The 15,555-nt window shown below is 44.4% G+C and overlaps 1 protein-coding gene and 1 non-coding gene across 4 annotated transcripts in view; both read left to right on the top strand.

Moving 5' to 3' along the window:
• Nap1l4 (nucleosome assembly protein 1 like 4) overlaps window positions 1-15,555 on the top strand; it is a 35,560-nt gene that overhangs the window by 12,110 nt on the left and 7,895 nt on the right. For all 3 annotated transcript variants that reach the window (XM_034508516.2, XM_034508527.2, XM_076913973.1), the window contains 9 exons: window positions 530-671; window positions 837-923; window positions 2,721-2,852; window positions 4,039-4,110; window positions 7,466-7,605; window positions 9,656-9,801; window positions 12,438-12,460; window positions 12,878-12,997; window positions 15,371-15,400. In XM_034508516.2, coding sequence (XP_034364407.1) covers window positions 530-671; window positions 837-923; window positions 2,721-2,852; window positions 4,039-4,110; window positions 7,466-7,605; window positions 9,656-9,801; window positions 12,438-12,460; window positions 12,878-12,997; window positions 15,371-15,400 — 892 coding nt within the window. The remainder of the gene's footprint in view (window positions 1-529; window positions 672-836; window positions 924-2,720; window positions 2,853-4,038; window positions 4,111-7,465; window positions 7,606-9,655; window positions 9,802-12,437; window positions 12,461-12,877; window positions 12,998-15,370; window positions 15,401-15,555) is intronic.
• Window positions 4,754-4,880, top strand: LOC117701441 (small nucleolar RNA SNORA54). The gene has a single exon (XR_004605732.1). It is a non-coding gene; the product is annotated as a small nucleolar RNA SNORA54 (small nucleolar RNA).

The raw sequence follows: 15,555 nt of genomic DNA, 5'->3' as shown, positions 1-15,555 counted from the left end.
GTGTGGTAGGAAATGGGCCAAACACTATCTGCATATTAGGTTAATGTTTTCACCTGTGACCTACATTTTTCCTCCTTGTTCTCTGTGTAGCCCAGAATAGTATTCAACTTTCATTACTCTTACTGTTGTAGCCTCCTGCATGGTGGGATTGCAAGTGTGCTCTTTGGTCTGTTTTTCATCACCAGTTAAGGCAGAACAATTTTATAAACTGATCCTCCATTTCTGCTTTTGATATATATTTTTTCTTTTTTTCCTTTTTTTGGGGGGTGGAGGGGTGGGGACATGGTGTTTGTACATATCCCTGGCTGTCTGAGAACTTAAGTAGACGGGGCTGGGCTTATGCTCACAGAGAATCCACCTGCCTCTGCTGGAATTAAAGGCTTGAACCACCTTGTCCAGCAAGCACTCTATTTTCTTTTGGCTTGATTGCAGGTAGGGTTTTAGCAGCTCTTTCTAGTGAGGGTGCTTATTGTCTGTGTATATGTAGCTGTTTGCTAGCACCAGGTGTTTATTTCCTGTTCTCTTATAGTTTACCCAAAGCTGTCAAAAGAAGAATTAATGCTCTGAAGCAGCTTCAGGTGAGGTGTGCACACATAGAAGCTAAGTTCTACGAGGAAGTTCATGACCTGGAGAGGAAGTATGCAGCCTTGTACCAGCCTCTATTTGACAAGGTGCGTACTGTTAATGTGCTTGCCTCATGCAGTAACTCCTGTGGGGTGAGACACGGTACCACCTAGAGAATTTGTGACTGTCTTTCCAGAGGCCTGTGTAAACATCTTAGCTTTTGAGTTTGCAGAGAGCCTAATGTGCTGATGGACTCTTGGCTTTTCATGTAGAGAAGAGAATTCATCACTGGTGACGTGGAGCCCACAGATGCAGAGTCAGCGTGGCACAGTGAGAATGAGGAGGATGACAAGTTGGCTGTAAGTTTCTGTTGTGTAGTATTGTTTAATCCTAGTTATTTGTGTGGTATTGGGAGATGAACTCAAGGTCTTGTTCTGCTTCATGGTTTCTGTCTGCAAAGCTTTGTAGAGTGGGACTACAGTAATTCCCTTCTCTTCACTGGGTACCTGGGTTTGTGGTGACACTATGGCATCTGAGGCAGTATGCTCAGTTACCATGACAAGTGAGTTGTGACCCTTTCTCAGTGGTCCATACAACATAGGATTGAAATACAGATCAGGCAGGCAATAATTGATTGTAGTGTGTGAAGCATGGTGGAACATGATTTTTACCCCAGCATTAGAGAGACAGGCAGACAGATTTCTTGAGTTCCAGACCCTCGTGGTCTACATAGTAAGACCCTGTCTCTAGAACAAAGCTAACCAGTTCAAGGCTGGAGGAGGTGGAGGTTATAATGGGTGGGACCTGCACATCTTGCTCCTCAGTGGGGAGGAAGGCACATGTAGAGATGGGCCATCTGGAGCCTCAGGCTGCTCATCCAGCAGGTAACTGAGTGACTAGCATCATGACATCCTATCCGTTTTCTGTGGCAGTCTCATCACATACCATGGAAAGTTCTATGTAGCATGGTACAAAGTTAATTGTAACTTGTATCCTGGTAGTTTGTTTGCCTTTTTTTTTTTTTTTTTTTTTTTTTTTTGGTAAAGGTACTAGGGATGTAACCCAGAGGCTCATAAGCAAAAGGCAAGTTTTCTACCACTGAGTTACACTGAGGCCCCTGTGTTTTGTGTTTAGATAACAGATAGCTTTGGTTCAGTAGAACTATCTTTCAGTGATCTTTTTGGAAATATGTTTAATTTTTATGGTTATATGTAATGCCTTTTTTGGAACAGGGTCTCATTATATAATGTTGGTTGACATAGAACTCACTATGTAAACTAGGATGGCCTTAAACTCACGTAGATGGCATATGCCATTGGCAGAACTTGATTGAAGCTGTGGTTTTGCATTAGTTTGTTCCTAGTGATCTAAGAAAAGCCCATTTAGATGGTTTAAAGATGTCTGCATGTTGTTCTGACATAACAGGCTGTCATTGACAAGCATTGAGAATTCATTGGGTTCAGCTTCCTTTAACCTACCTACCTTCTTCCTGAGCCTGTGTTACAAGTCTCCCTTCCATAGTATACTGCATGGCTTACCTGATCACAGTGCTGGTCTTTGTCCAGCATATCTACCCTCATGCTCTGTTTCTTGGGAACTGCATACCCAAGTTGCTGAACAGTTTGCTGATTACAGTGCTGCTGCAGCAAACAGGTTTTCTTGGGGTTTGTATGCTCCTTTTGTTTGTTTGTTTGTTTGTTTGTTTGTGAGACAGCCTTGGCTGGCCTGGAACTTGGTATATAAACAAGGCTGCCCTCAAATTTATGGCAGTCTTTATGCCTCTGCCTCTCAAGTGCTGGAATAACAAGTGTCAGCTACCATACCTGGCCCAAATTGGGGTTTTCTTCACATTTGTGGTAATGGATGTGACTCCATATATGTGTCTGCTAGAAGCTGTTGTATGATGATAGGAAGCTCACCAAGTCAGACTGAACACTCTTTCACAAGTCTGTGGCAATCTGTTTTCTCCCCTCGATAGGAAATTCATTGTGAAATTACATGTGGACATAATACCATGAATATGTTTTCCAAATCCATGGTTTGGAAGCACAGAAGGAAAAGGAAATTGTGTAATGGCCCTAAAATAATGTCTTACAGTAAGTCCTTGAACTGTGTTAAATTTTGATTTTATTTATTTTTTTGAATCTGTTTTATAGGGAGATATGAAGAATAAAGTAGTCATAGCTGAGAAAGAAGCAGCAACAGTGGAAGAGCTGAACCCCAAAGGCATCCCAGAGTTTTGGTTCACTATCTTCAGAAATGTGGACATGCTTAGCGAGCTGGTGCAGGTGAGGGGCTTCTGCCTGGTGAACAGGTGGGTTGGGGAAGATTGAGGTGATGCACAACTCTTGTATGTTGAGGGATTGGCTGGTGGTAGTTACACACGGCTTACTTGGGTGCTGCTGGGAGTTCCTTTAAAATGAATGAAAAGTCTCCCTTTGGGGACTGGCATTTAGGCAGCAACCCTGATCTAGGGGAGAGCTCTTTGTTGGAGGGGGCCCAATTTTCTTGGGCAATTCTTAGCAAGGCTGACAATTCTGCCAATACCAGAGCTTGAAAGACTGTCTCCTGTACATCCTATAGAGCCCAGCACTGGACACCAAGACCTTATTCACAAGGTTCTTCCTGTGAACACAGGGAATCTGGGGAGAGGTGTTTTCAAAAATCTCCTCACATGATCCATGTATGGCCCAGGGGGCTCATAGTCTTCTTTGGCTTTGTGGGATGGAAAGTATGTATAAAGGAAGGGAGTGAGTCAATAAGTATGTGCTTATTCTCACACCTCCATGTTGGTTCTCATTTGATGTTCAGACATCCCATTTGATGTGGCAATAGATGCATGATAGGCTGCTGGGCTGGCCATTCAGATCAGGTTCATAGCATGGCAGGCATATTGGTGTAGAGCTCCATGTACCTTTATCAGTGTCAGAGATGTGACTGCTTTTGGTGTGCCTGTTTCCAGAACTATCTTTTGATATCTTTTTTTCTGTTAAATTCCTAATAGGTATGGCTTGTTTTTATTCTGTGATGTCAAAAAAACCTCAAAATTGGGATGTGGCCTTTAGCGGGCTTAGTTCTTAGAGGTTTAGATCCTTAAATTCTGGAATCCAATGCCAACCTCAGGGTGAATGAATTAACAATCTAACCTGTAAGTCAAGTCTTCATTCCTTTAGCTTTTTCTCCTGAAGGTGGGACTGTGCCAACTGCAGTGTCAAGTGGTGGCAGGAGAGCATGGGACTTCCCTACAGCCAGCATTGATGACGACACTCTAGAGAGAGGAGCAGCTGATTCTTGGCATGCTGTTGCTGCCACCAGAGATACATAGTAAACAGATTTGCATTGTTTTCCAGAAGTTACACTGGACAAAGACAAGATGCCAATAGGGACAAGTACCCAGCATCTGGGACACATGCAGCTGTGACTGCCGTGAGGTGTGGACTGTTGTTCAGGGTTTTCTCTCTCTCTCTCTGTTAGGAATATGATGAACCGATCTTGAAACATCTGCAGGATATTAAAGTGAAGTTTTCAGACCCTGGACAGCCTATGGTGAGTAGTGACCAAGCTCCTTACCGATTGACTAAGGTGCAAAAGATCTGATTCTTGTCACTCAAAGTTGGGCAGCCCCGAGGAGGCCTGCTCATCAGACTTCTCTTGCATTTGGTAATGGGCACATCTCACCAGTATCACGGACCATATCATGTTCCAAGGCTGAACAGCCAGCTGGATACAGGCTAGTGCCAAGTTGACCTTGCCTTGACTGCTGGGCTGTGGTTATCACCTGGTCAGCCTCTGATTTAGTTGCTGGATTTTCTTGTTTGGTAGAGATGATTGACACACTATACTTTTATATAGGTGTCACATGGGAGGTAGCAGGATATGGTACATGAACTTGTAACCCCAGGAGGAAGGTGGGTTACTTGAGAATAGGAGTCAGGGTCAGCCTGAATCACAGCACAGTGAGATCCCTTCTTAAAAGAATGAGACCATACAAACATGAACAGCATTGGGTCAGAGATCCAGGTACTAAGAAAAGTAACCTGCCTGGGGTTAGCCTAAAATAACCAATGTAGATGTGATGGAAACTACCCCATAACAGCTTCAAACATGGGAGGTGGTCTGGCCTCTGGGAAAATGGGCTTCATCTAGGATGTGCAGGACTGATGCTTGCTGAGCCTCACCTTCTACTCAGGAGCACTGTTCGTAACCTGTTAGCCTTCCTGTGGCTGACGGGTTCCATTCCAGTGCTACAGGATTTCCAGTGACACATGACTGACTGATTGGCTAGTGGCATTCAGTTTCAGGTCTTGGAAACACGCACACACACTGTCTCTGTTCTCTCTCTCTCTCTCTCTCTCTCTCTCTCTCTCTCTCTCTCTCTCTCTCTCTCTCTGTTAAGAAGAGATAGGCAAGAAGTCTTGAAAGAGGAAGCTAGAGGTTTTTGTCTTCTCATTTCTACCCCAGGCCCTGGTTACCAGGTGAAGATAGGACAGTGGGTGGCATTTCTGTATCATCAGTCCTTGGGGCCAGCTGTATACATCTCATCCCTCTTTCCTTTATAAAAGTTAACATTTGTCTGTCAACTCTGAAGATTGGGCCAGTGTGTTTGCTGCCTCTCTTGGTCAGGGGCTATCGTCTTAATTCATGTGGACACAGAAGCTCCTTCCCACCCAAACAAAAAGAGAGATCTGGCTGTGCTGCCTGATCTCTCCCTTTTCTATACAGGCAGGTTTGAGATTCTCTGGTATTTTACTTTCAGTTCATCCAGATTAAATTGTACTTTTGCCTTCGTATGAATTATTTAATTGTTGTGAGATACAGTCTTGTTGTGTAGCCTGGGATAACCCAGAATGTAGACTAACCTGACTTCAAAGTTGTGGCCCTCTTGCCTCTGCTGCTCATGTTCTAGAATTACAGGCATATGCTACCTTGGCTGGTTGTTTTTGTTTGTTTTTGAGATAGACTATTCACATATATCTTAGGCAGACCTGAAAGTCATTGCAGTCTGTCTCTGCCTCAGCCTTCCAGGTGTTTAGAATATAAAGCATGAACCCACCTACTCTCAGCTAGATAAGATTTTGCCTGCCTGCCTGCCTGCCTGCCTGCCTGCCTGCCTGCCTGCCTCCCTCCCTCCCTCCCTCCCTCCCTCCCTCCCTCCCTCCCTCCCTTCCTTCCTTCCTTCATAGCCTGTTTGATTTCTGAGGACTGTTTCTATACATTCCCAGCCAATCTTAGCTTCCTCTGCATGTTAGTGGGGGCTGCACTCCCTGCTGAGGCAAGGGTTACTGTGAGCATGATCAGCTAGAGTGTGTTGAAGTTAGGCCCAGTTCTTCCTTCCAGCCCCATGCTCCCAGAAGTAAGACTCAGACACAAAATACATTTGGCTATATAGCTAGGTTCTTCTCTGACTAGATAAAACTTAAAATATCCCATTCATTTCATCATACGTTCTGCATGTGGCTGGTTACCTGTGCTCAAGTACCATGCATCTGTCTCATCACATTTTCCTGGGCAGTCTCCTATCTGGCTCTATCCCATAATCCTTTCTTTTTCGAATGTCCTACCTCTATTTCCTGTCTAAGCCATAGGCCATGGACCAGTGACAAGTTACGCATCCCTACAACACACGAGATATTCTCTCTGCCAGAGTGGACTGTTCCCCACCACCACCACCCCGGAAGTCACAGATAATTATTATGGAGAATGTTCAAAACATAAAACAGGCCAATGTAGAGAGCTTGCCTCTACATACATCAGATCTCTCACCTTCTGGTGCTGTTTCCTGTTTGAATTTTGGATAGAGTAAGCACAGTAAAGAAAGCAAAACTGCCTCTTCAGGGGCTCCTTATTCTGAGAGTCTGTAGGGGTGTCACATAGTCCTTCCCAGCTGGGAAAGTATATGTGTTTGTGCTCCAGTTCATGGGCAAGCACCAGTGAATCTGCTTTGTCTTGATAGCTGACTCTTACTCTTTGTGGGTCAGAGGAGGTATGTCTGTTTCTCTTTATGAATAAGTTGAGGGTGAATCATATCACCCTAAAATTTTTCTGGTGGAGTGAATTCCCAAAATCAAGCTGTTAGGTCAGGCACATTTAAGTTTTTTGGTTACACGAATAGGCATATGTCCCAGAGCACTGCCCAGTCCCACAGAGCTTTTTGTTTTGATGCATTGTGCCTCAGAAAATCATCTTGCTTGGTTTTGTTTCTATGTTTTTCTGGTTTTTTGTTTTTGTTTTTGTTTGTTTTGTTTTTGTTTGTTTGGTTTTGTTTTTGGTTTTTTTTGTTTGGTTTGGTTTGGTTTGGTTTTTGGTTTTTTGAGACAGGGTTTCTCTGTGTAGTTCTGGCTGTCCTGGAACTCATTATGTACACCAGGCTGTCCTCGAACTCAGAAATCCACCTGCCTCTGCCTCCCAAGTGCTGGGATTAAAGGCATGCCCCACCACTGCCCGGCTGTTTCTATGTTTTTTTTGAAACCAGGTTTCTCTATATAGCCCTGGCTGGCCTTGAACTCAGATCTGCCTGCTTCTGCCTCCCAAGTACTAGAATTAAAAGTGTGCTCCAACACTCCACATTTTATTTTTTGTTTACATATTTGTAAATTGGCTGCTTTTTTTCTTGTTGTCATTGGGCTTGATATACCTGTTTTTCTGCAAATATTGTCTCCCTGTATGCTCTCTGAAGTACTGTGCAACTTCAAGGGAGCAGTTGACTGTCCTCTCTACCTCCCATGAAGAATCCTGTTTTCACTCACTGCAAGTCACAGAATCTGATCCAGATTTCAACCAGAGAGGGACTGGAGAGGACTGTTGATTTTAGTAGGAGGGCTATGGCCTATGTGTTGTGAGTTGGTTCCTTAAGTTCTTTGTGCAGATGTTAGATAGTTCTTACTGTGGATTTTTGCTTCAGTCTTTTGTGCTAGAGTTTCACTTTGAACCTAACGACTACTTCACCAATCCTGTCCTGACGAAAACATACAAGATGAAATCAGAGCCAGACAAAGCCGACCCGTTTTCTTTCGAAGGTCCTGAAATTGTGGACTGTGATGGGTAAGAACATGCCTTTCTGCAATAAAAGCAGTAATGGTTTTTAATTTTAAAATGAAGAGTCAGGTGTAGGGGTATATGAGAGTTCAAGGCCAGGCTAGGCTACATAGAAAGATCTGTGTACAACAAAGAAAAAGATCAGAAATGGGAATGATGTAAAAAAGTCTTAGAGGCCAGAGAGATGGCTATGTAATTACAAGGCTCAGAATTCAAACTCCAGCACTTATATAACAAGCCATGTGTCTATAACCCCAGCTTTGAGGATGCAGAGGACAAAAAGATTGCTGGGGACTGAGCCCTGGGTTCAGGAAGACCCTTCGTCAAAGGTTTAGGTGGAAGAGTTAGGGGAGGACACGTGATACCCTCTTCTGCCTGGTCTCTTCTGTCTGGCATTTGGCCTGTGCATGTATGCAGAGGCGCGCGCACACACATACACACACACACACACACACACATACACACACATACACACATACGATTTATACTTAGAGCTATACAGAATTTTTTTGTTTTGTTTTTGAGACACGATTTCTCTGTCATGGAACTCCCTCTATGCTGGCCTCGAACACAGAGATCCACCAGTCTCTGCCTCCTGAGAGCTGGAATTAAAGGCGTGTGCCACCACTCAGCAATAATTGTTTTAAAAAATATATTTTAAAGTCTGGAACCACTTAAAAGCCCTTCAGAATTATATATAGTAGCTTATGGTTGGGAAGCTGCAATGTGGACATGGCCAAAACTGGAAGGTGTGTCATGTCTTAAGAGTCAGATATACTTGGAAGCCTGTCCTCGTTTCTCTTTGAATGGGACCATGTTTTGAATTCTTTAGGTAACCAGGAATTAAAGGTTTTTGATTGTTTTTTGTGGCATTGGAGATTAAACCCAGGACCTTTACATAGAAGACCAAGTGCTCTACCACTGGCTTGTGTCCTCAGCCTCAAGGTTTTTTAAGATTTATTTTTATTTAATGTGTGTGAGTGTTGTGTCTGATGTGTATCTGTACCGTGTGCATGTTGTGCCCACAGAGGTTGGGCATCAGATGCTCTGAAATTAGAGTTGAGGATAGTTATGATGCCACTGCATGGTTGCTGGGAAGCAAATACTGTTCTTTTGAGCCATTTCTCCAGCTCACCCTGAAGTGTTTTTGGATTGTTTTTGAGACGAGATGTCATTAGGTAGCTCTGGCTTGCCTAAGCTTGTTCTGTAGACTAGGCTAAACTTAGAGATCCACCTGCCTCTGCCTCCAGACTACTGGGATTAAAGGCTGTGCCACCATCATGTCCAGCAAAGCCCCAAACTCTTAAGAGAAAAAGTGTTTGTTGAGTGGTGAAGTTCACTGACAGCTTTGAAATATGGCACCGAATTTGCCACCTGATAAATGACAGTGTCAGTTTCTAAACCACTCAGTAGAGCTACAGCTTGAAGTTGACTCCTGTGGTTATGTCTCACTGTTTAGGAAACTGACTATTGAAGTAAAACATGAGAACCATTTCAGTGCTGTTAATGTCACTAAATGATTTTGGGATTCATTAAAGTCCTGCTTGATTCAGAGGCTTGGAGTATTCAGGGTTAGGTTAGGAGAGATCTTTTTCCAGGGCCAGTTTGTTATGTAGGAGAGGGTTTGGCCTTTCCATGTGTTCTGAGTAGACCTCATTCAGCTGCCACCAGAAGTGAGACAGTGGCCCCTGCTGTCCTGTTCACTTAGTTGATTTCTGAGTTGGAGTACATGAGTGGTAACCTTAGGTGTGCTCAGACGTAACAGGTGATGAGTTCTTGAGCGTTCTGTGGACTTGACAGGGCCTTCCACAGAAGACATTTCAGAGACCTTGTGGAAGAATGCTATTGTCATTTCAGAGCTTTTGGGCATTGGTTATCCAAGGATGACAGGACCAGGCCAACTCTTGTAAGCTGCCATACAGATGGACTTTGGGGTTCTTTTCCCTGATTTGCAGATGAGTGGTGTCAGATGTTCCATGGGCTCTGGCTTTCTTCCTAGATAGTAGTGGGATTTCTCTTGGGGCAAGTGTCTATAACAGCTGCCTTATCCCTGCAGGTGTACAATAGACTGGAAGAAAGGAAAAAATGTCACAGTCAAAACCATCAAGAAAAAGCAGAAGCACAAGGGCCGGGGTACCGTACGAACCATCACCAAGCAAGTGCCCAATGAATCCTTCTTCAACTTCTTCAGCCCCCTGAAAGGTAGGCAGGGGCAGCTCTGTGTGCTGTGTTCCCTCATATTTGGCTAGCTCCTAGAAGATGTGTGTGCACTTGAGGAGAAGAAAACCACTTTTCTGGGCATATGGAGGGAATAGGCCAGCTTCCTAGGCAAGGAGGCAGGCACAGATTCCCTAGGACCTTTCCTGGCTTAAGCTAGTCATAGTTACAAACCTTCTGAGTCACCAAGTCAACTCCTTTTTCTTTTCTTTTCTTTTCTTTTCTTTTCTTTTCTTTTCTTTCTTTTTTTTTTTTTTTTTTTTTTGTTTTTCGAGACAGGGTTTCTCTATGTAGCCCTGGCTGTCCTGGAACTCACTCTGTAGACCAGGCTGGCCTCGAACTCAGAAATCCGCCTGCCTCTGCCTCCCGAGTGCTGGGATTAAAGGCGTGCGCCACCACTGCCCGGCTCCTTTTTCTTTTCTTTTCTTTTTTTTTCTTTTTTTTTCCCCACGAGAACTTGGGAGGAGGCGGGCGGGAGCGAGCGGGATTCGAACGTGCGCAGAGAGAGAGGGCACAGACAGACCCGTACCCTCTGCAGGCGGACACCTTATGGGCTGAGCCACCGCCGGTTCGCTTCCTTTTTCTTATAAATTCAGTTTTCTCTAGTTTTATACAGTTTGACAGAGCACAGGGCTTTACTTGGAAATCTGTGTAATGAACATAAATAGATAGTTTTAAAGTTTGTAAAGGCTAGAAACAGAATTATAACAGTGAAGGTTTTTGTTAGTTTTCTGAGCTATGTAATGAAGATTGGACCTTGAGCCTAGTAATAATGACTGCAGTCTACTTGGGGACTCCCATCTTGGCTGTCCCACAGTAATTCTATAATTGGGAAGGTGTTTGGTCACACTCTTTCTTAGTGTTAAAGAATTGTCATTTTCCACGAAGGGACCATTATTGGACATAAATATTTATCCCTGCTGTGAAGGTTATCCAACATAGAGTTGTTTGGGGGACCTTAGGCAGTTTCATTCCTGGATCTGGGCACTTGACTTTGCTTTGTTCCAGAACTTGCTGCTGTTGTCCACCATGTGTTCCTCATGGGACACTTGGATGATGTTATTTTAATGGCCATTTTCTGTGATTTAACTTTGAACCCACAAAATACAAAGTATGTTATGTTGGTAAATAAGAATAAGCTTAGTGCTCACGTTTCCTGTGTGAGGAAATTCCATTAGAGCACACATCGACACATGTTCGGACTAGGCTGGCTATGTAGAGCCCAGGAGGGTCCTTGCCTTTAAGAGTCAGCTTCTCAGTGGGCATAGTGCACATGCCTTTAATCCCAGTATTCAGGAGGCAGAGACAGGCAGGCAGATGTCTACATAGTTCCAGAACAGCTAAAACTACATAGTGACACCCTGTATTAGGAAGTTTCCGTAAACTATTCTTTTTTTATTTTTTGTTTTTTCAAGATAGGGTTTCTCTGGGTAGCCCTGGCTGTCCTGGCACTCATTCTGTAGACCAGGCTGTTTGGGACTCATAGATCTGCCTGCCTCTACCTCCTGAGTGCTGGGATTAAAGGCAAGTACCACCATGCTCAGCTTCCTAAAACTGTTCCCAAAGGAACAGTGAAAGAACCCATTGATAAGCAGATGTGATTTTAGGGGTGATGTGTTTTAGTGGCACAACTCTGAAATGAGCTCATTCAGTTTCCAGCCTGCATTTTAAAGAGAAATGAATATAAAACTGTAAACAGTGCTTTCAGGAAGTTAAAAGGAAAAAAATGAGGAAGTGGCTACAGTTTAGCCAGGTAACATAGGATAGTATCAAGTGATGAGTTCTAGGAACAGGAAAGGAGGATGGTGGCCAAGGGTTACAGATTTGGGAATGGAGATACCATTAGTGTAGTCCTCATTGACGTTTAGCCTACAGAATTGGCCTAGAAGGCTTATGCTGTGGTGCTTGTCACTAGGGAGACCTGGTCCAACCCTCAGACCCTGTTCCTTGCCTACATGGTAACAGCCTCTTGTGGGTGGTGGTCATGCATTCAGTGCTGTGCTTTGTACTAGTGAATGCTGCCAGTCTGTAACACCAAATGACATGAGCCCTGTGAGAAATGCTGGCATCACAGGTTTAACAGAGATTAGATCTACATTAGATCTACTCCAGCACATTGCTAGTCGAGGTCCAAATCATCTGTCAGGTAATAGTTGCTTGGTTTCATGGGGGTGTGGTAAGAAGCCCACATCTTCTGTTTGACCTGGTGAATATCAGCACCACTTTGATGGTCTTGTATGTAGGCCCTCAGGGATACATCACCTTTGGGTGAAAGGCTGCAACCCCCTGCATGATCATCAGCAGAATGCACACTCTTCTCTTTCCCCAATAGCAGATAAACATGCACCATTCAGCATTGTACATTGTGCAGGGTCAGTCTCTGTATGGTGCCAATAGGGCAGCTGATTCACCTACCTCCTACTCATCCTTCAAACTCTCAGCTTTTTTGACCCTCTGCCTTATCTAGCTGAAATTATGGTAACAGATGGAGCTTGTGAAAAATGTTCACAAGGTGCCTCGGTGCCTCATTGGGGTCTGAAAGCTGCCAGCTGGGTTCTCTTCAGTGTGGATGTTAAAACATTGGTGTCACTGTAATATAACTGTGTTTTCTTTTCTTCTAGCTTCTGGAGATGGAGAATCTCTGGTAAGATGTATTGTCAAAAGCCCTGATTTTCTGTCAAGTATTTCTTGAATAAGCACTTGCTCTTTCTGACCCATTCTTCCTCCTTTAGTTTCTGTAGTTAAGTGAAGTCATTATACCTTGGGCCATGGGAGAATGCTTTTTTTCTATGCCTGCCCTTTAGTTCTCAGTAGAGACCCCAATCCCCAACTCTGAAGCATAGGACCTGTGGCAGAGCTGCAGCCCACCTGCTGTGTTGTTTTCATGGTATTTTGTAGTGTAATTTGAACATTGGCTTTAAGGTCATTTTAAGTGGCTTTGAATGTAGTGACTGTTACCCAGCAGTGCAGATCATTCAGAAGTAAGGGTTTGAGGGGAGGGAGGGTACTAAACACGTCTTTACCCCACTGAAATGAGTTAATTATTGGTTTTCCCTCTCAGGATGAAGATTCCGAGTTCACCTTAGCCTCTGACTTTGAAATTGGGCACTTTTTCCGTGAGCGCATCGTGCCACGGGCTGTCCTCTACTTCACTGGGGAGGCCATAGAGGATGATGACAATGTATGTGGGGCAGGGGGGTGGTCACCTCAGTGCTTAGACCTATGGGTGCTCAGACACTCTGAACTGTGGCCTGGAAAGCCTGGAGCTATATGTATTGCTTCATTATCTAGAGCCAGGGCCCTACAGCCCTCTTGTGACGATAGACTAAAGGGAGGAGAATCCTAGAAGCTGTAGTGAGAGAGGGGGTATCCCAGGAGGCTGTCAGTCCTCAGGCACCTGGGAAGCTAGCATGTGACTTGTTTAACCTTGCTGTCTTAAGACCCAGAGGATCAAACTGCTCTGTGGGAAGCCTGAGGACTTGAGCAGACTTGAGTATGAGGAAGCCCTTCCTTAGGGAGATTGGGCCACACCAGACAGTTACTAGCAGTGGATTTATACTGGCATATGTCATAGTGGTGCCCTGCAACAGAGGCTCCTACCCTGTGTGATGTGTTCCAGGTATTCCTTAGTAGGCCATGATTTTAATGTGACCTTCCTCAGGTTCTCTTGGTGGTTAAGGCTTGGATTGTCCCCAAGTTATCACAGTCTGTAGAGGTCAAGTTGTTAACCTTTATTTGAAGAGCTCATGAGTCTGTTTGAGCTTTAGGTGGGGAGTGAGGTGATCAGGCAGGTCCAGTGACCTGTCTCTGATACAGGGAGGGCTGCCTCTCCTGATTCTTCTGGCAGGTGTTAGCTTCAAGGTCTTGCTTGTTCCTTAGGCAGAGATAGTTGTGGATACTGTTTAGCATTGGTGGTTTTCTACAGAACGGAGGCATGGGTTTTAGGACAGTCTAGTTACACAGCAGTTCTAAGACAGCATTCTCAAGATGGTGGCAGTAGAGCTAACATTGCACCACTGACGTGTGCTGCTGTAAAGATAGAACTGATGTTGAAGTTAACCAGAGTCACTGGAAAGTTTGCCCCTAGTTCAGTGGTCTTCATACTTGACACAGGGTCTGAAAGGCCTAAGCATAAGTGTGAGACTGCATGTGTATATATGTGCAAGTGTAAGAAACACATTACTACTAAGAACCACAGACCAGAGGGTTGGGGGGGGGGGGGAGGTAGGGAGCAGCTGTCCCTGTCCTGCTGTGTACTGTGCACATGTGGGAGGTGAGCTTGGTGCAGACCTTTTTGACACCACTAGGTGATTTTTTTTTTTCCTCAAGATAGGCTCCTGAGAAAAGAAATGTACTTGAATCTTAAGATATTGACACTGGGCTAGTTCAAACATAACTTCCCTCTTGGATTCATGCAGTACAACTGTCATCCTGGCACTCAGGAGCTTGAGATAGAATTGAGTGTTTTGAGACTAATTTGGGCTATATAGGGAAGGCTTCACATCTGAAAAGCAAACAAAAGGCCTGTCTTTTAGAAACCTGCTTGGATGCCGTAGAGGAAGACACTCTTTGTGGCTGGCTTCTACTTTGTTGCTTTGTGGTGCCAGGAGGCCAGTGGGTTCTGGCTTTTTGAAGTTGTACTTTCATATTGTCTCAAAGGAATATGTGAGTGGTCTTATTTTATAAGTGGCAAATCAGCTGCCTTCTCATGTACCAGTAGCCAATGGTACTGGAGTGACCAGCCTTTAGGAACTTGCTCATGTTTGGAACTTGAAATTATCTGACAAAAACGTGTAAATATATAAAAAAGAAACCTAATAAAGGCTGTCCCACCCTGCTGAGGTGTAAAATGGCAAAATTTTTGTATGCAGTTAAACAGGTGATTAACTTAGTTTAGCCTTGGTTTTAGTTGGGTATTTGTTGCTGTGATGAAATACCATCACTGAAAGCAAGGTGGGGAGGAAAGGGTATGTTTGATATCACCTGGATCTTCCATCATCCAGGGAAGTAAGATTAGGAACCTAGAGGCAGAAACTGGTGCAGAGACCATAGAGGAATGCTGCTTACTGACTCGCTCAGCCTGTCTTCTTCTAGTACCAAGAACCACCAGCCTAGGGGTGACACCACATACAGTGAGCTAGGCCCTACTGCTTCAATCATTAATCAAAAAAATGTGCTGTTGGCTTGCCTATAGGCACATCTCATGGAGGCATTTTCTCAGTTGAGAGTCCCTTCTCCCAAATGAATCCAGTTGCCCCTGTTTCTGTCTGAAGATAGGGAGCTATCCAGCATGTTCAGCCCACAAGTCTTGTCACCCCTCCCCATCCTTAACTCTTGAGCCCCTTTCTGTCCTGGGAGGCCCCTCATACACACAGTGCTGATCTGGACCTGCAGCAAGAGCATGTGCCTCATGGGTACCTAGATGGAGCCATCACTGCTTCTGTAGCAGCACCAAGCTTCATGCTACCTTTAGCCTAGCAGGGTGCTTATCAGCTTGGTATTGGGGATACGTTATAGTTTAAAATTTTTAAGTTGTTTTTCTCTTTCCCTGCAGTTTGAAGAAGGCGAGGAGGGTGAAGAGGAGGTAAGGAAGAAGTCACATACAGTATTGTTACTCAAACCTTGTGTGGCTTTGCCTTGTCTGCTTGACGTTAGGAAGTCCAAGGGCCTCACTCTGGTTTCAGTTGCCATTTTGAAGTCATTTGGTTTTGGTGCCCATAGATTTTTGACCCTGTAATT

The sequence above is a fragment of the Arvicanthis niloticus genome, chromosome 1 (assembly GCF_011762505.2).
Source record: "Arvicanthis niloticus isolate mArvNil1 chromosome 1, mArvNil1.pat.X, whole genome shotgun sequence".
NCBI classification, from domain to species: Eukaryota; Metazoa; Chordata; class Mammalia; order Rodentia; family Muridae; genus Arvicanthis; species Arvicanthis niloticus.
This window is presented reverse-complemented; position numbering and strand designations above follow the sequence as displayed.